General features: G+C 58.6%; 6 protein-coding genes across 6 annotated transcripts; all 6 read right to left on the reverse strand.

Annotated features, from left to right (window-relative positions):
- Positions 1-2,418: 2,418 nt before the first annotated feature.
- On the reverse strand, positions 2,419-3,015 carry LOC126159993 (trophinin-like). Its single transcript, XM_049916800.1, has one exon. The coding sequence runs from the start codon at positions 3,013-3,015 to the stop codon at positions 2,419-2,421; it is 597 nt and encodes a 198-aa protein (XP_049772757.1).
- LOC126159994 (uncharacterized) lies at positions 3,012-3,824 on the reverse strand. Its single transcript, XM_049916801.1, has one exon. The coding sequence runs from the start codon at positions 3,822-3,824 to the stop codon at positions 3,012-3,014; it is 813 nt and encodes a 270-aa protein (XP_049772758.1).
- Positions 3,825-4,631: 807 nt separating this feature from the next.
- LOC126159995 (trophinin-like) lies at positions 4,632-5,228 on the reverse strand. Its single transcript, XM_049916802.1, has one exon. The coding sequence runs from the start codon at positions 5,226-5,228 to the stop codon at positions 4,632-4,634; it is 597 nt and encodes a 198-aa protein (XP_049772759.1).
- Positions 5,225-6,037, reverse strand: LOC126159997 (uncharacterized). The gene has a single exon (XM_049916803.1). The coding sequence runs from the start codon at positions 6,035-6,037 to the stop codon at positions 5,225-5,227; it is 813 nt and encodes a 270-aa protein (XP_049772760.1).
- A 2,476-nt stretch (positions 6,038-8,513) lies between these two features.
- On the reverse strand, positions 8,514-9,326 carry LOC126159998 (uncharacterized). Its single transcript, XM_049916804.1, has one exon. It carries the CDS (start codon positions 9,324-9,326, stop codon positions 8,514-8,516), a length of 813 nt encoding a protein of 270 aa, XP_049772761.1.
- Positions 9,327-14,087: 4,761 nt separating this feature from the next.
- On the reverse strand, positions 14,088-15,047 carry LOC126159999 (glycine, alanine and asparagine-rich protein-like). The gene has a single exon (XM_049916805.1). The coding sequence runs from the start codon at positions 15,045-15,047 to the stop codon at positions 14,088-14,090; it is 960 nt and encodes a 319-aa protein (XP_049772762.1).
- Between the last annotated feature and the right edge of the window lie 2,051 nt (positions 15,048-17,098).

Raw genomic sequence — 17,098 nt, forward strand, 5'->3', positions numbered from 1 at the left:
GCAACAGTCCATGCAAAGGCAGCAGTCCTTACGGAGGCAGCACTCTGTGCAAAGGCAGCGCTCTTTGCAAAGGCAGCACTCTGTGCAAAGGCAGCACTCCTTTCGAAGGCAGCACTCTTTGCGAAGGCAGCCCTCCTTGCGAAGGCAGCACTCTGTCAAAGGAAGCACTCCGTGTGAAGGCACCACTATGTGCGAAGGCTGCACTCTGTGCGAAGGCAGCACTCCTTGCGAAGGCAGCAGTCCTTGCGAAGGCAGCACTCCTTGCGAAGGCAGCACTCCTTGCGAAGGCAGCACTCCCTGCGAAGGCAGCACTCCCTGCGTAGGCAGCATTCCCTGCGAAGGCAGCCCTCCTTGCGAAGGCAGCACTCTGTCAAGGGAAGCACTCTGTGTGAATGCAGCACTATGTGCGAAGGGTGCACACCGTGCGAAAGCAGCACTCCTTGCGAAGGCAGAACTCCTTGCGAAGGCAGCACGCCTTGCGAAGGCAGCAGTCCTTGTGAAGGCAGCTTTCCTTGCGAAGGCAGCACTCCCTGCGTAGGCAGCTCTCCCTGCGAAGGCAGCACTCCCAGCAAAGGCAGCACTCCTAGCGATGGCAGCACTCCTTGCGAAGGCAGCAATCCTTGAAAACGCAGCAATCCTTGCAAAGGCAGCAATCCTTGCAAAGGCAGCACTCCTTGCGAAGGCAACAGTACATACAAAGGCAGCACTTCTTGCGAAGGCTGCAATCCTTGCAAACGCAGCAATCCTTGCAAAGGCAGCACTCTGTGCAAAGGCAGCACTCCCTGCAAAGGCAGCACTCTGTGCAAAGGCAGCACTCCTTGCGAAGGCAGCACTCCTTGCGAAGGCAGCACTCCTTGCGAAGGCTCCACTCCTTGCGAAGGCAGCACTCTGAGCAAAAGCAGCACTCCATTTGAAGGCTGCACTCCGTGCGAAGGGAGCACTCCTTGCAAAGGCAGCACTGATTGGAAGGCAGCACTCGTTGCTAAGGCAGTACTCCCTGTGAAGGCAGCAGTACTTGCGAAGGCATTACCCCTTGCGAAGGCAGCACTCCATGTGAAGGGAGCCCTCCTTGCGAAGGCAGCCCTCCGTGCAAAGGCAGTACTTCTAGCGAAGGCAGCACTCCTTGCGAAGGCAGCAATCCTTGCAAAGGCAGCACTCCTTGCGAAGTCAACAGTCCATGCAAAGGCAGCACTCCTTACGGAGGCATCACTCTGTGCAAAGGCAGTACTCCCTGCAAAGGCAGCACTCTGTGCAAAGGCAGCACTCCTTGCGAAGGCAGCACTCCTTGCGAAGGCAGCACTCCTTGCGAAGGCAGCACTCCTTGCAAGGGCAGCACTCCTTGCAAAGGCAGCACTTCTTGCAAAGGCAGCACTCCTGGCAAGGGAAAACCCCTTACGAAGACAGCACTCCCTACAAAGGCAGCCCCCGTTGCGAAGGCAGCACTCCTTGCGAAGGCAGCACTCCTTGCGAAGGCAGCACTCCTTGCAAAGGCAGCACTCATTGGAAGGCAGTACTCGTTGCAAAGGCAGTACTCCCTCTTTGCGAAGGCAGCCCCTCCTTGCAAAGGCAGCACTCCCAGCGAAGGCAGCACTCCTTGCGATGGCAGCGCTCCTTGGAAAGGCAGCACTCCTTGCGAAGGCAGCACACATTGCGATGGCAGCACTCCTTGCTAATGCAGCACTCCCTGCGAAGGCAGCACTCCTTGCGAAGACACCATTCCTTGCGAAGGCAGTACTCCCTGCAAAGGCAGCACTTTCTGCGAAGGCAGCCCTCCTTGCAAAAGCAGCACTCCTTGGGAAGGCAGCACTCATTGGAAGGCAGCACTCGTTGCAAAGGCAGTACTGCCTGAGAAGGCAGCACTACTTGCGAAGGCATTACCCCTTGCGAAGGCAGCACTCCCTGCGAAGGCAGCCCTCCTCTCGAAGGCAGCCCTCTTTGCGAAGACATCACTCCTAGCGAAGGCAGTACTCCCTGCGAAGGCAGCCCTCCTTGCGAAGGCAGCCCTCTTTGCGAGGGCAACACTCCTAGCGAAGGCAGCACTCCTTGCGAAGGCAGCCCTCCTTGCGAAGGCAGTACTCCTTGCAAAGGCAGCACTCCTTGCGAAGGCATCACCCCTTGCGGAGGCACCACTCATTCTGAACGCAGCACTCCTTGCGAAGGCAACACTGCTAGCGAAGGCAGCTAACCTTGCGAAGGTAGCACTCCTTGTGAAGGCTGCACTGTGTACGAATGCAACACTCCTAGCGAAGGCAGCACTCTGTCCCAAGGCAGCACTCCTTGGGAAGGCAGCACTCCCTGCGAAGGCAGCACTCCTTGCGAAGGCAGCACTCCTTGCGAGGACAGCACTCCTTGCAAAGGCAGCACTCCTTGCGAAGGCAGCACTCCTTGCGAAGGCAGCACTCCTAGCGAAGGCAGCCCTCATTGCGAAGGCAGCACTCCTTGCGAAGGCAGCACTCTTTGCGAAGGGAGCACTACTTGCGATGGCAGCACTCCTTGGAAGGCAGCACTCCTTGCAAAGGCAGTACTCCCTGCGAATGCAGAACTACTTGCGAAGGCATTACCCCTTGCGAAGGCAGCACTCCATGCGAAGGCAGCCCTCTTTGCGAAGGCAGCCCTCCTTGCGAAGGCAGCATTCCTAGCGAAGGCAACAGTCCTTGCGATGGCAGCGCTCCTTGCAAAGGCAGCACTTCTTGCGAAGGCAGCACTCCTTGCGAAGGCAGCACTCCTTGCGGATGCAGCACTCCCTGCGAAGGCAGCACTCCTTGCGAAGGCACCACTCCTTGCAAAGGCAGCACTTCCTGCAAAGGCAGCACTCCCTGCGAAGTCAGCCCTCCTTGCGAAAGCAGCACTCCTAGCGATGGCAGCACTCCTTGCGAAGCCAGCTCTCCTTAGAAGGGCAGCATTCCTCGCGAAGGCAGCACTCCTTGCGAAAGCAGCACTCCTTGCAAAGGCAGCACTGCTTGCAAAGGCACCAGCCCTTGCGAAGGCAGCACTCCCTGCAAAGGCAGCCCTCATTGCGAAGGGAGCACTCCTTGCGAAGGCAGCACTCCTTGCGAAGGCAGCACTCCTTGCGAAGGCAGCACTCCTTGTGATGGCAGCACTCTTTGGGAGGCAGCACTCGTTGCAAAGGCAGTACTCCCTGAGAAGGCAGCACTACTTGAAAATGCATTACCCCTTGCGAAGGCAGCACTCCCTGCGAAGGCAGCCCTCCTCTCGAAGGCAGCCCTCCTTGCGAAGACAACACTCCTAGCGAAGGCAGCACTCCTTGCGAAGGCAGCACTCCTTTCGAAGGCAGTACTCCTTGCGAAGGCAGCACTCCTTTTGAAGGCAGCACTAATACCGAAGGCAGCACACCTTGCGAAGGCAGCACACCCTGCGAATGCAGATCTCTGTGCAAAGGCAGCACTCCGTGGGAAGGCAGCACTACGTGCGAAGGCTGCACACCTTGCGAAGGCAGCACTCCTTGCGAAGGCAGCACTCCTTGTGAAGGCAGCACTCCTTGTGAAGGCAGCTCTCCTTGCGAAGGCAGCACTCCCTGCGTAGACAGCTCTCCCCGCGAAGGCAGCACTCCTAGCGAAGGCAGCACTCCTAGCAAAGGCAGCACTCCTAGCGAAGGCAGCACTCCTTGCGAAGGCAGCAATCCTTGCAAAGGCAGCACTCTTTGCGGAGGCAGCACTCTGTGCAAAGGCAGCACTCCCTGCAAAGGTAGCACTCTGTGCAAAGGCAGCACTCCTTGCGAAGGCAGCACTCCTTGGGAAGGCATTTCTCCTTGCGAAGGCAGCACTCCTTGCGAAGGCAGCACTCCTTGCAAAGGCAGCACTCATTGGAAGGCAGCACCCGTTGCAAAGGCAGTACTCCCTCTTTGCGAAGCAGCCCTCCCTGCGATGGCAGCACTCCTAGCGAAGGCAGCACTCCTTGCGATGGCAGCGCTCCTTGCAAAGGCAGCACTCCTTGCGAAGGCAGCACACCTTGCTAAGGCAGCACTCCTTGCGGATGCAGCACTCCCTGCGAAGGCAGCACTCTTTGCGAAAGCAGCACTCCTTGCGAAGGCAGCACTCATTGGAAGGCAGCACTCGTTGCAAAGGCAGTACTCCCTGAGAAGGCAGCACTACTTGCGAAGGCATTACCCCTTGCGAAGGCAGCACTCCCTGCGAAGGCAGCCCTCCTCTCGAAGGCAGCCCTCCTTGCGAGGGGAGCACTCCTTGCGAAGGCAGCACTCCTTGCGAAGGCAGTACTCCTTGCAAAGGCAGCACTCCTTGCGAAGGCAGCACCCCTTGCGGAGGCACCACTCCTTCTGAACGCAGCACTCTTTGCGAAGGCAACACTCCTAGCGAAGGCAGCACTCCTTGCGAAGGCAGCACTCCTTGCGAAGGCAGTACTCCTTGCAAAGGCAGCACACCTTGCGAAGGCAGCACTCCTTGCGAAGGCTGCACTTTGTACGAAGGCAACACCCCTAGCGAAGGCAGCACTCTGTCCCAAGGCAGCACTCCATGGGAAGGCAGCACTCCTTGCGAAGGCAGCACTCCTTGCGAAGGCCGCACTCCTTGCGAAGGCAGCACTCCTTGCGAAGGCAGCACTCCTTGCGAAGACAGCACTCCTTGCGAAGGCAGCACTCCTAGCGAAGGCAGCCCTCATTGCGAAGGCAGCACTCCTTGCGAAGGCAGCACTCTTTGCGAAGGGAGCACTACTTGCGATGGCAGCACTCCTTGGAAGGCAGCACTCCTTGCAAAGGCAGTACTCCCTGCGAATGCAGAACTACTTGCGAAGGCATTACCCCTTGCGAAGGCAGCACTCCCTGCGAAGGCAGCCCTCTTTGCGAAGGCAGCCCTCCTTGCGAAGGCAGCATTCCTAGCGAAGGCAACAGTCCTTGCGATGGCAGCGCTCCTTGCAAAGGCAGCACTCCTTGCGAAGGCTGCACTCCTTGCGAAGGCAGCACTCCTTGCGGATACAGCACTCCCTGCGAAGGCAGCACTCCTTGCGAAGGCACCACTCCTTGCAAAGGCAGCACTTCCTGCAAAGGCAGCACTCCCTGCGAAGTCAGCCCTTCTTGCGAAAGCAGCACTCCTAGCGATGGCAGCACTCCTTGCGAAGCCAGCTCTCCTTAGAAGGGCAGCATTCCTCGCGAAGGCAGCACTCCTTGCGAAAGCAGCACTCCTTGCAAAGGCAGCACTGCTTGCAAAGGCACCAGCCCTTGCGAAGGCAGCACTCCCTGCAAAGGCAGCCCTCATTGCGAAGGGAGCACTCCTTGCGAAGGCAGCACTCCTTGCGAAGGCAGCACTCCTTGCGAAGGCAGCACTCCTTGTGATGGCAGCACTCTTTGGGAGGCAGCACTCGTTGCAAAGGCAGTACTCCCTGAGAAGGCAGCACTACTTGAAAATGCATTACCCCTTGCGAAGGCAGCACTCCCTGCGAAGGCAGCCCTCCTCTCGAAGGCAGCCCTCCTTGCGAAGACAACACTCCTAGCAAAGGCAGCACTCCTTGCGAAGGCAGCACTCCTTTCGAAGGCAGTACTCCTTGCGAAGGCAGCACTCCTTTTGAAGGCAGCACTAATACCGAAGGCAGCACACCTTGCGAAGGCACCACACCCTGCGCATGCAGATCTCTGTGCAAAGGCAGCACTCCGTGGGAAGGCAGCACTACGTGCGAAGGCTGCACTCCTTGCGAAGGCAGCACTCCTTGCGAAGGCAGCACTCCTTGTGAAGGCAGCATTCCTTGTGAAGGCAGCTCTCCTTGCGAAGGCAGCACTCCCTGCGTAGACAGCTCTCCCCGCGAAGGCAGCACTCCTAGCGAAGGCAGCACTCCTAGCAAAGGCAGCACTCCTAGCGAAGGCAGCACTCCTTGCGAAGGCAGCAATCCTTGCAAAGGCAGCACTCTTTGCGGAGGCAGCACTCTGTGCAAAGGCAGCACTCCCTGCAAAGGCAGCACTCTGTGCAAAGGCAGCACTCCTTGCGAAGGCAGCACTCCTTGGGAAGGCATTTCTCCTTGCGAAGGCAGCACTCCTTGCGAAGGCAGCACTCCTTGCAAAGGCAGCACTCATTGGAAGGCAGCACCCGTTGCAAAGGCAGTACTCCCTCTTTGCGAAGCAGCCCTCCTTGCGATGGCAGCACTCCTAGCGAAGGCAGCACTCCTTGCGATGGCAGCGCTCCTTGCAAAGGCAGCACTCCTTGCGAAGGCAGCACACCTTGCGAAGGCAGCACTCCCTGCGAAGGCAGCACTCTTTGCGAAAGCAGCACTCCTTGCGAAGGCAGCACTCATTGGAAGGCAGCACTCGTTGCAAAGGCAGTACTCCCTGAGAAGGCAGCACTACTTGCGAAGGCATTACCCCTTGCGAAGGCAGCACTCCCTGCGAAGGCAGCCCTCCTCTCGAAGGCAGCCCTCCTTGCGAGGGGAGCACTCCTTGCGAAGGCAGCACTCCTTGCGAAGGCAGTACTCCTTGCAAAGGCAGCACTCCTTGCGAAGGCAGCACCCCTTGCGGAGGCACCACTCCTTCTGAACGCAGCACTCTTTGCGAAGGCAACACTCCTAGCGAAGGCAGCACTCCTTGCGAAGGCAGCACTCCTTGCGAAGGCAGTACTCGTTGCAAAGGCAGCACACCTTGCGAAGGCAGCACTCCTTGCGAAGGCTGCACTTTGTACGAAGGCAACACCCCTAGCGAAGGCAGCACTCTGTCCTAAGGCAGCACTCCATGGGAAGGCAGCACTCCTTGCGAAGGCAGCACTCCTTGCGAAGGCAGCACTCCTTGCGAAGGCAGCACTCCTTGCGAAGGCAGCACTCCTTGCGAAGACAGCACTCCTTGCGAAGGCAGCACTCCTAGCGAAGGCAGCCCTCATTGCGAAGGCAGCACTCCTTGCGAAGGCAGCACTCTTTGCGAAGGGAGCACTACTTGCGAAGGCAGCACTCCTTGGAAGGCAGCACTCCTTGCAAAGGCAGTACTCCCTGCGAAAGCAGAACTACTTGCGAAGGCATTACCCCTTGCGAAGGCAGCACTCCCTGCGAAGGCAGCCCTCTTTGCGAAGGCAGCCCTCCTTGCGAAGGCAGCACTCCTAGCGAAGCAACAGTTCTTGCGATGGCTGCGCTCCTTGCAAAGGCAGCACTCCTTGCGAAGGCAGCACTGCTTGCGAAGGCACCACCCCTTGCGAAGGCAGCACTCCCTGCAAAGGCAGCTCTCATTGCGAAGGCAGCACTCCTAGCGAAGGCAGCACTCCTTGCGGAGGCAGCACTCCTTGCGAAGGCAGCACTCCCAGCGTAGGCAGCACTCCCTGCGAAGGCAGCACTCCTAGCGAAGGCAGCACTCCTACCGAAGGCAGCACTCCTTGCGAAGGCAGCAATCCTTGCAAAGGCAGCACTCCTTGCGAAGCCAACAGTCCATGCAAAGGCAGCAGTCCTTACGGAGGCAGCACTCTGTGCAAAGGCAGCACTCCCTGCAAAGGCAGCACTCTGTGCAAAGGCAGCACTCCTTTCGAAGGCAGCACTCTTTGCAAAGGCAGCCCTCCTTGCGAAGGCAGCACTCTGTCAAAGGAAGCACTCCGTGTGAAGGCAGCACTATGTGCAAAGGCTGCACTCCGTGCGAAGGCAGCACTCCTTGCGAAGGCAGCAGTCCTTGCGAAGGCAGCACTCCTTGCGAAGGCAGCACTCCTTGCGAAGGCAGCACTCCCTGCGTAGGCAGCACTCCCTGCGTAGGCAGCACTCCCTGCGAAGGCAGCCCTCCTTGCGAAGGCAGCACTCTGTCAAAGGAAACACTCTGTGTGAAGGCAGCACTATGTGCGAAGGGTGCACACTGTGCGAAAGCAGCACTCCTTGCGAAGGCAGAACTCCTTGCGAAGGCAGCACTCCTTGCGAAGGCAGCACTCCTTGTGAAGGCAGCTTTCCTTGCGAAGGCAGCACTCCCTGTGTAGGCAGCTCTCCCTGCGAAGGCAGCACTCCTAGCAAAGGCAGCACTCCTAGCGATGGCAGCACTCCTTGCGAAGGCAGCAATCCTTGCAAAGGCAGCAATCCTTGGAAGGCAGCACTCCTTGCAAAGGCAGTACTCCCTGCGAATGCAGAACTACTTGCGAAGGCATTACCCCTTGCGAAGGCAGCACTCCCTGCGAAGGCAGCCCTCTTTGCGAAGGCAGCCCTCCTTGCGAAGGCAGCATTCCTAGCGAAGGCAACAGTCCTTGCGATGGCAGCGCTCCTTGCAAAGGCAGCACTCCTTGCGAAGGCTGCACTCCTTGCGAAGGCAGCACTCCTTGCGGATACAGCACTCCCTGTGAAGGCAGCACTCCTTGCGAAGGCACCACTCCTTGCAAAGGCAGCACTTCCTGCAAAGGCAGCACTCCCTGCGAAGTCAGCCCTTCTTGCGAAAGCAGCACTCCTAGCGATGGCAGCACTCCTTGCGAAGCCAGCTCTCCTTAGAAGGGCAGCATTCCTCGCGAAGGCAGCACTCCTTGCGAAAGCAGCACTCCTTGCAAAGGCAGCACTGCTTGCAAAGGCACCAGCCCTTGCGAAGGCAGCACTCCCTGCAAAGGCAGCCCTCATTGCGAAGGGAGCACTCCTTGCGAAGGCAGCACTCCTTGCGAAGGCAGCACTCCTTGCGAAGGCAGCACTCCTTGTGATGGCAGCACTCTTTGGGAGGCAGCACTCGTTGCAAAGGCAGTACTCCCTGAGAAGGCAGCACTACTTGAAAATGCATTACCCCTTGCGAAGGCAGCACTCCCTGCGAAGGCAGCCCTCCTCTCGAAGGCAGCCCTCCTTGCGAAGACAACACTCCTAGCGAAGGCAGCACTCCTTGCGAAGGCAGCACTCCTTTCGAAGGCAGTACTCCTTGCGAAGGCAGCACTCCTTTTGAAGGCAGCACTAATACCGAAGGCAGCACACCTTGCGAAGGCACCACACCCTGCGCATGCAGATCTCTGTGCAAAGGCAGCACTCCGTGGGAAGGCAGCACTACGTGCGAAGGCTGCACTCCTTGCGATGGCAGCACTCCTTGCGAAGGCAGCACTCCTTGTGAAGGCAGCATTCCTTGTGAAGGCAGCTCTCCTTGCGAAGGCAGCACTCCCTGCGTAGACAGCTCTCCCCGCGAAGGCAGCACTCCTAGCGAAGGCAGCACTCCTAGCAAAGGCAGCACTCCTAGCGAAGGCAGCACTCCTTGCGAAGGCAGCAATCCTTGCAAAGGCAGCACTCTTTGCGGAGGCAGCACTCTGTGCAAAGGCAGCACTCCCTGCAAAGGCAGCACTCTGTGCAAAGGCAGCACTCCTTGCGAAGGCAGCACTCCTTGGGAAGGCATTTCTCCTTGCGAAGGCAGCACTCCTTGCGAAGGCAGCACTCCTTGCAAAGGCAGCACTCATTGGAAGGCAGCACCCGTTGCAAAGGCAGTACTCCCTCTTTGCGAAGCAGCCCTCCTTGCGATGGCAGCACTCCTAGCGAAGGCAGCACTCCTTGCGATGGCAGCGCTCCTTGCAAAGGCAGCACTCCTTGCGAAGGCAGCACACCTTGCGAAGGCAGCACTCCTTGCGGATGCAGCACTCCCTGCGAAGGCAGCACTCTTTGCGAAAGCAGCACTCCTTGCGAAGGCAGCACTCATTGGAAGGCAGCACTCGTTGCAAAGGCAGTACTCCCTGAGAAGGCAGCACTACTTGCGAAGGCATTACCCCTTGCGAAGGCAGCACTCCCTGCGAAGGCAGCCCTCCTCTCGAAGGCAGCCCTCATTGCGAGGGGAGCACTCCTTGCGAAGGCATTACTCCTTGCGAAGGCAGTACTCCTTGCAAAGGCAGCACTCCTTGCGAAGGCAGCACCCCTTGCGGAGGCACCACTCCTTCTGAACGCAGCACTCTTTGCGAAGGCAACACTCCTAGCGAAGGCAGCACTCCTTGCGAAGGCAGCACTCCTTGCGAAGGCAGTACTCCTTGCAAAGGCAGCACACCTTGCGAAGGCAGCACTCCTTGCGAAGGCTGCACTTTGTACGAAGGCAACACCCCTAGCGAAGGCAGCACTCTGTCCTAAGGCAGCACTCCATGGGAAGGCAGCACTCCTTGCGAAGGCAGCACTCCTTGCGAAGGCAGCACTCCTTGCGAAGGCAGCACTCCTTGCGAAGGCAGCACTCCTTGCGAAGACAGCACTCCTTGCGAAGGCAGCACTCCTAGCGAAGGCAGCCCTCATTGGGAAGGCAGCACTCCTTGCGAAGGCAGCACTCTTTGCGAAGGGAGCACTACTTGCGAAGGCAGCACTCCTTGGAAGGCAGCACTCCTTGCAAAGGCAGTACTCCCTGCGAAAGCAGAACTACTTGCGAAGGCATTACCCCTTGCGAAGGCAGCACTCCCTGCGAAGGCAGCCCTCTTTGCGAAGGCAGCCCTCCTTGCGAAGGCAGCACTCCTAGCGAAGCAACAGTTCTTGCGATGGCTGCGCTCCTTGCAAAGGCAGCACTCCTTGCGAAGGCAGCACTGCTTGCGAAGGCACCACCCCTTGCGAAGGCAGCACTCCCTGCAAAGGCAGCTCTCATTGCGAAGGCAGCACTCCTAGCGAAGGCAGCACTCCTTGCGGAGGCAGCACTCCTTGCGAAGGCAGCACTCCCAGCGTAGGCAGCACTCCCTGCGAAGGCAGCACTCCTAGCGAAGGCAGCACTCCTACCGAAGGCAGCACTCCTTGCGAAGGCAGCAATCCTTGCAAAGGCAGCACTCCTTCCGAAGCCAACAGTCCATGCAAAGGCAGCAGTCCTTACGGAGGCAGCACTCTGTGCAAAGGCAGCACTCCCTGCAAAGGCAGCACTCTGTGCAAAGGCAGCACTCCTGTCGAAGGCAGCACTCTTTGCAAAGGCAGCCCTCCTTGCGAAGGCAGCACTCTGTCAAAGGAAGCACTCCGTGTGAAGGCAGCACTATGTGCGAAGGCTGCACTCCGTGCGAAGGCAGCACTCCTTGCGAAGGCAGCAGTCCTTGCGAAGGCAGCACTCCTTGCGAAGGCAGCACTCCTTGCGAAGGCAGCACTCCCTGCGTAGGCAGCACTCCCTGCGTAGGCAGCACTCCCTGCGAAGGCAGCCCTCCTTGCGAAGGCAGCACTCTGTCAAAGGAAACACTCTGTGTGAAGGCAGCACTATGTGCGAAGGGTGCACACTGTGCGAAAGCAGCACTCCTTGCGAAGGCAGAACTCCTTGCGAAGGCAGCACTCCTTGCGAAGGCAGCACTCCTTGTGAAGGCAGCTTTCCTTGCGAAGGCAGCACTCCCTGTGTAGGCAGCTCTCCCTGCGAAGGCAGCACTCCTAGCAAAGGCAGCACTCCTAGCGATGGCAGCACTCCTTGCGAAGGCAGCAATCCTTGCAAAGGCAGCAATCCTTGCAAAGGCAGCAATCCTTGCAAAGGCAGCACTGCTTGCGAAGGCAACAGTACATACAAAGGCAGCACTCCTTGCGGAGGCAGCACTCTGTGCAAAGGCAGCACTCCCTGCAAAGGCAGCACTCTGTGCAAAGTCAGCACTCCTTGCGAAGGCAGCACTCCTTGCGAAGGCAGCACTCCTTGCGAAGGCTCCACTCCTTGCGAAGGCAGCACTCTGAGCAAAAGCAGCACTCCATTTGAAGGCTGCACTCCGTGCGAAGGGAGCACTCCTTGCAAAGGCAGCACTGATTGGAAGGCAGCACTCGTTGCTAAGGCAGTACTCCCTGTGAAGGCAGCAGTACTTGCGAAGGCATTACCCCTTGCGAAGGCAGCACTCCATGTGAAGGAAGCCCTCCTTGCGAAGGCAGCCCTCCGTGCAAAGGCAGCACTTCTAGCGAAGGCAGCACTCCTTGCGAAGGCAGCAATCCTTGCAAAGGCAGCACTCCTTGCGAAGGCAACAGTCCATGCAAACGCAGCACTCCTTGCGGAGGCAGCACTCTGTGCAAAGGCAGTACTCCCTGCAAAGGCAGCACTCTGTGCAAAGGCAGCACTCCTTGCGAAGGCAGCACTCCTTGCGAAGGCAGCACTCCTTGCGAAGGCAGCACTCCTTGCAAAGGCAGCACTCCTTGCAAAGGCAGCACTTCTTGCAAAGGCAGCACTCCTGGCAAGGGAAAACCCCATACGAAGACAGCACTCCCTACAAAGGCAGCCCCCGTTGCGAAGGCAGCACTCCTTGCGAAGGCAGCACTCCTTGTGAAGGCAGCACTCCTTGCAAAGGCAGCACTCATTGGAAGGCAGCACTCGTTGCAAAGGCAGTACTCCCTCTTTGCGAAGGCAGCCCCTCCTTGCGAAGGCAGCACTCCCAGCGAAGGCAGCACTCCTTGCGATGGCAGCACACATTGCAAAGGCAGCACTCCTTGCGGATGCAGCACTCCCTGCGAAGGCAGCACTCCTTTCGAAGACACCATTCCTTGCGAAGGCAGTACTCCCTGCAAAGGCAGCACTCTCTGCGAAGGCAGCCTCCCTTGCGAAAGCAGCACTCCTTGGGAAGGCAGCACTCATTGGAAGGCAGCACTCGTTGCAAAGGCAGTACTGCCTGAGAAGTAGCACTACTTGCGAAGGCATTACCCCTTGCGAAGGCAGCACTCCCTGCGAAGGCAGCCCTCCTCTCGAAGGCAGCCCTCCTTGCGAAGACATCACTCCTAGCGAAGGCAGTACTCCCTGCGAAGGCAGCCCTCCTTGCGAAGGCAGCCCTCTTTGCGAGGGCAACACTCCTAGCGAAGGCAGCACTCCTTGCGAAGGCAGCCCTCCTTGCAAAGGCAGTACTCCTTGCAAAGGCAGCACTCCTTGCGAAGGCATCACCCCTTGCGGAGGCACCACTCATTCTGAACGCAGCACTCCTTGCGAAGGCAACACTGGTAACGAAGGCAGCACTCCTTGCGAAGGCAGCACTCCTTGCGAAGGCAGTACTCCTCGCAAAGGCAGCACACCTTGCGAAGGTAGCACTCCTTGCGAAGGCTGCACTGTGTACGAATGCAACACTCCTAGCGAAGGCAGCACTCTGTCCCAAGGCAGCACTCCTTGGGAAGGCAGCACTCCCTGCGAAGGCAGCACTCCCTGCGAAGGCAGCACTCCTTGCGAAGGCAGCACTCCTTGCGAAGACAGCACTCCTTGCGAAGGCAGCACTCCTTGCGAAGGCAGCACTCCTTGCGAAGGCAGCACTTCTAGCGAAGGCAGCCCTCATTGCGAAGGCAGCACTCCTTGCGAAGGCAGCACTCTTTGCGAAGGGAGCACTACTTGCGAAGGCAGCACTCCTTGGAAGGCAGCACTCCTTGTAAAGGCAGTACTCCCTGTGAATGCAGAACTACTTGCGAAGGCATTACCCCTTGCGAAGGCAGCACTCCCTGCGAAGGCAGCCCTCTTTGCGAAGGCAGCCCTCCCTGTGAAGGCAGCACTCCTAGCGAAGGCAACAGTCCTTGCGATGGCAGTGCTCCTTGCAAAGGCAGCACTCCTTGCGAAGGCAGCACTCCTTGCGAAGGCAGCACTCCTTGCGGATGCAGCACTCCCTGCGAAGGCAGCACTCCTTGCGAAGGCACCACTCCTTGCAAAGGCAGCACTTCCTGCAAAGGCAGCACTCCTTGCGAAGGGAGCACTCCTTGCGAAGGCAGCACTCCTTGCGAAGGCAGCACTCCTTGCGAAGGCAGCACTCCTTGTGATGGCAGCACTCTTTGGGAGGCAGCACTCGTTACAAAGCCAGTACTCCCTGAGAAGGCAGCACTACTTGAAAATGCATTACCCCTTGCGAAGGCAGCACTCCCTGCGAAGGCAGCCCTCCTCTCGAAGGCAGCCCTCCTTGCGAAGACAACACTCCTAGCGAAGGCAGCACTCCTTGCGAAGGCAGCACTCCTTTCGAAGGCAGTACTCCTTGCGAAGGCAGCACTCCTTTTGAAGGCAGCACTCCTACCGAAGGCAGCACACCTTGCGAAGGCACCACACCCTGCGAATGCAGATCTCTGTGCAAAGGCAGCACTCCTTGCGAGGGCAGCACTCCTTGCGAAGGCATTTCTCCTTGCGAAGGCAGCACTCCTTGCAAAGCCAGGAGTCCTGGCGAAGGCAAAACCCCTTATGAAGACAGCACTCCCTACAAAGGCAGCCCTCGTTGCGAAGGCAGCACTCCTTGCGAAGGCAGCACTCCTTGCGAAGGCAGCACTCCTTGCGAAGGCAGCACTCCTTGCAAAGGCAGCACTCATTGGAAGGCAGCACTCGTTGCACAGGCAGTACTCCCTCTTTGCGAAGCAGCCCTCCTTGCGAAGGCAGCACTCCTAGCGAAGGCAGCACTCCTTGCGATGGCAGCGCTCCTTGCAAAGGCAGCGCTCCTAGCGAAGGCAGCACTCCTTGCGATGGCAGCGCTCCTTGCAAAGGCAGCACTCCTTGCGAAGGCAGCACTCCTTGCAAAGGCAGCACTCCCAGCGTAGGCAGCACTCCCTGCGAAGGCAGCACTCCTAGCGAAGGCAGCACTCCTAGCGAAGGCAGCACTCCTTGCGAAGGCAGCAATCCTTGCAAAGGCAGCACTCCTTGCGAAGGCAACAGTCCATGCAAAGGCAGCAGTCTTTATGGAGGCAGCACTCTGTGCAAAGGCAGCACTCCCTGCAAAGGCAGCACTCTGTGCAAAGGCAGCACTCCTTTCGAAGGCAGCACTCTTTGCAAAGGCAGCCCTCCTTGCGAAGGCAGCACTCCTAGCAAAGGCAACAGTCCTTGCGATGGCTTCGCTCCTTGCAAAGGCAGCACTCCTTGCGAAGGCAGCACTGCTTGCGAAGGCACCACTCCTTGCGAAGGCAGCACTCCTAGCAAAGGCAGCACTCCTAGTGAAGGCAGCACTCCTTGCGAAGGCAGCAATCCTTGCAAAGGCAGCACTCTTTGCAGAGGCAGCACTCTGTGCAAAGGCAGCACTCCCTGCAAAGGCAGCACTCTGTGCAAAGGCAGCACTCCTTGCGAGGGCAGCACTCCTTGCGAAGGCATTTCTCCTTGCGAAGGCAGCACTCCTTGCAAAGCCAGCAGTCCTGGCGAAGGCAAAACCCCTTATGAAGACAGCACTCCCTACAAAGGCAGCCCTCGTTGCGAAGGCAGCACTCCTTGCGAAGGCAGCACTCCTTGCGAAGGCAGCACTCCTTGCGAAGGCAGCACTCCTTGCAAAGGCAGCACTCATTGGAAGGCAGCACTCGTTGCAAAGGCAGTACTCCCTCTTTGCGAAGCAGCCCTCCTTGCGAAGGCAGCACTCCTAGCGAAGGCAGCACTCCTTGCGATGGCAGCGCTCCTTGCAAAGGCAGCACTCCTTGCGAAGGCAGCACAACTTGCGAAGGCAGCACTCCTTGCGGATGCAGCACTCCCTGCGAAGGCAGCACTCCTTGCGAAGGCAGCACTCATTGGAAGGCAGCACTCATTGGAAGGCAGCACTCGTTGCAAAGGCAGTACTCCCTGAGAAGGCAGCACTACTTGCGAAGTCATTACCCCTTGCGAAGGCAGCACTCCCTGCGAAGGCAGCCCTCCTCTCGAAGGCAGCCCTCCTTGCGAAGGCAGCACTCCTTGCGAAGGCAGCACTCCTTGCGAAGGCAGTACTCCTTGCAAAGGCAGCACTCCTTGCGAAGGCAGCACCCCTTGCGGAGGCACCACTCCTTCTGAACGCTGCAATCCTTGCGAAGGCAACACTGCTAGCGAAGGCAGCACTCCTTGCGATGGCAGCACTCCTTGCGAAGGCAGTACTCCTTGCAAAGGCAGCACACCTTGCGAAGGCAGCACTCCTTGCGAAGGCTGCACTGTGTACGAAGGCAACACCCCTAGCGAAGGCAGCACTCTGTCCCAAGGCAGCACTCCATGGGAAGGCAGCACTCCTTGCGAAGGCAGCACTCCTTGCGAAGGCAGCACTCCTTGCGAAGGCAGCACTCCTTGCAAAGGCAGCACTCCTTGCGAAGGCAGCACTCCTTGCGAAGACAGCACTCCTTGTGAAGGCAGCACTCCTAGCGAAGGCAGCCCTCATTGCGAAGGCAGCACTCCTTGCGAAGGCAGCACTCTTTCCGAAGGGAGCACTACTTGCGAAGGCAGCACTCCTTGGAAGGCAGCATTCCTTGCAAAGGCAGTACTCCCTGCGAAAGCAGAACTACTTGCGAAGGCATTACCCCTTGCGAAGGCAGCACTCCCTGCGAAGGCAGCCCTCTTTGCGAAGGCAGCCCTCCTTGCGAAGGCAGCACTCCTAGCGAAGGCAACAGTCCTTGCGATGGCTTCGCTCCTTGCAAAGGCAGCACTCCTTGCGAAGGCAACACTGCTTGCGAAGGCACCACTCCTTGCGAAGGCAGCACTCCCTGCAAAGGCAGCACTCCCTGCGAAGGCAGCCCTCATTGCGAAGGCAGCACTCCTAGCGAAGGCAGCTCTCCTTGCGAAGGCAGATCTCCTTGCAAAGGCAGCACTCCCTGCGAAGGCAGCACTCCTTGCGAAGGCAGCACTCCTTCGAAGGCAGCACTCCTTGCGGATGCAGCACTCCCTGCGATGGCAGCACTCCCTGCGAAGGCACCACTCCTTGCGAAGGCAGCACTCGCTGCAAAGGCAGCACTCCCTGCGAAGTCAGCCCTCCTTGCGAAAGCAGCACTCCCAGCGATGGCAGCACTCCTTGCGAAGCCAGCTCTCCTTAGAAGCGCAGCACTCCTTGCGAAGACACCTTCCCTTGCGAAGGCAGCACTCCCTGCAATGGCAGCCCTCATTGCGAAGGCAGCACTCCTTGCGAAGGCAGCACTCCTTGCGAAGGCAGCACTCCTTCGAAGGCAGCACTCATTGGGAGGCAGCACTTGTTGCAAACGCAGTACTCCCTGAGAAGGCAGCACTACTTGCGAATGCATTACCCCTTTCGAAGGCAGCACTCCCTGCGAAGGCAGCCCTCCTCTGGAAGGCAGCACTCCTTGCGATGACAACACTCCTAGCGAAGGCAGCACTCCTTGCGAAAGCAGCACTCCTTTCGAAGACAATACTCCTTGCAAAGGCTGCACTCCTTTTAAAGACACCCTGCGAATGCAGATCTCAGTGCAAAGGCAGCACTCCATGGGTAGGCAGCACTAAGTGCGAAGGCTGCACTCCGTACGAAGGCAGCACTCCTTGCAAAGGCAGCTCTGCCTGCAAAGGCAGCAGTCCCTGCGAATTCAGCCCTCCTTGCGAAGCAGCACTCCTAGTGATGGCAGCACTCCTTGCGAAGGCATATCTCCTTACGAAGGC

Source organism: Schistocerca cancellata, unplaced genomic scaffold (assembly GCF_023864275.1).
Source record: "Schistocerca cancellata isolate TAMUIC-IGC-003103 unplaced genomic scaffold, iqSchCanc2.1 HiC_scaffold_1150, whole genome shotgun sequence".
Lineage (NCBI taxonomy): Eukaryota > Metazoa > Arthropoda > Insecta > Orthoptera > Acrididae > Schistocerca > Schistocerca cancellata.

Bases quoted from the DNA above. Each gene is read 5' to 3' on its own strand.
- LOC126159993 (XM_049916800.1), bottom strand. From the start codon at position 3,015: ATGAGGGCTGCCTTTGCAGGGAGTGCTGCCTTCGCAAGGGCTGGTGCC.
- LOC126159994 (XM_049916801.1), bottom strand. From the start codon at position 3,824: ATGAGTGCTGCCTTTGCAAGGAGTGCTGCCTTCGCAAGGAGTGCTGCC.
- LOC126159995 (XM_049916802.1), bottom strand. From the start codon at position 5,228: ATGAGGGCTGCCTTTGCAGGGAGTGCTGCCTTCGCAAGGGCTGGTGCC.
- LOC126159997 (XM_049916803.1), bottom strand. From the start codon at position 6,037: ATGAGTGCTGCCTTTGCAAGGAGTGCTGCCTTCGCAAGGAGTGCTGCC.
- LOC126159998 (XM_049916804.1), bottom strand. From the start codon at position 9,326: ATGAGTGCTGCCTTTGCAAGGAGTGCTGCCTTCGCAAGGAGTGCTGCC.
- LOC126159999 (XM_049916805.1), bottom strand. From the start codon at position 15,047: ATGAGTGCTGCCTTTGCAAGGAGTGCTGCCTTCGCAAGGAGTGCTGCC.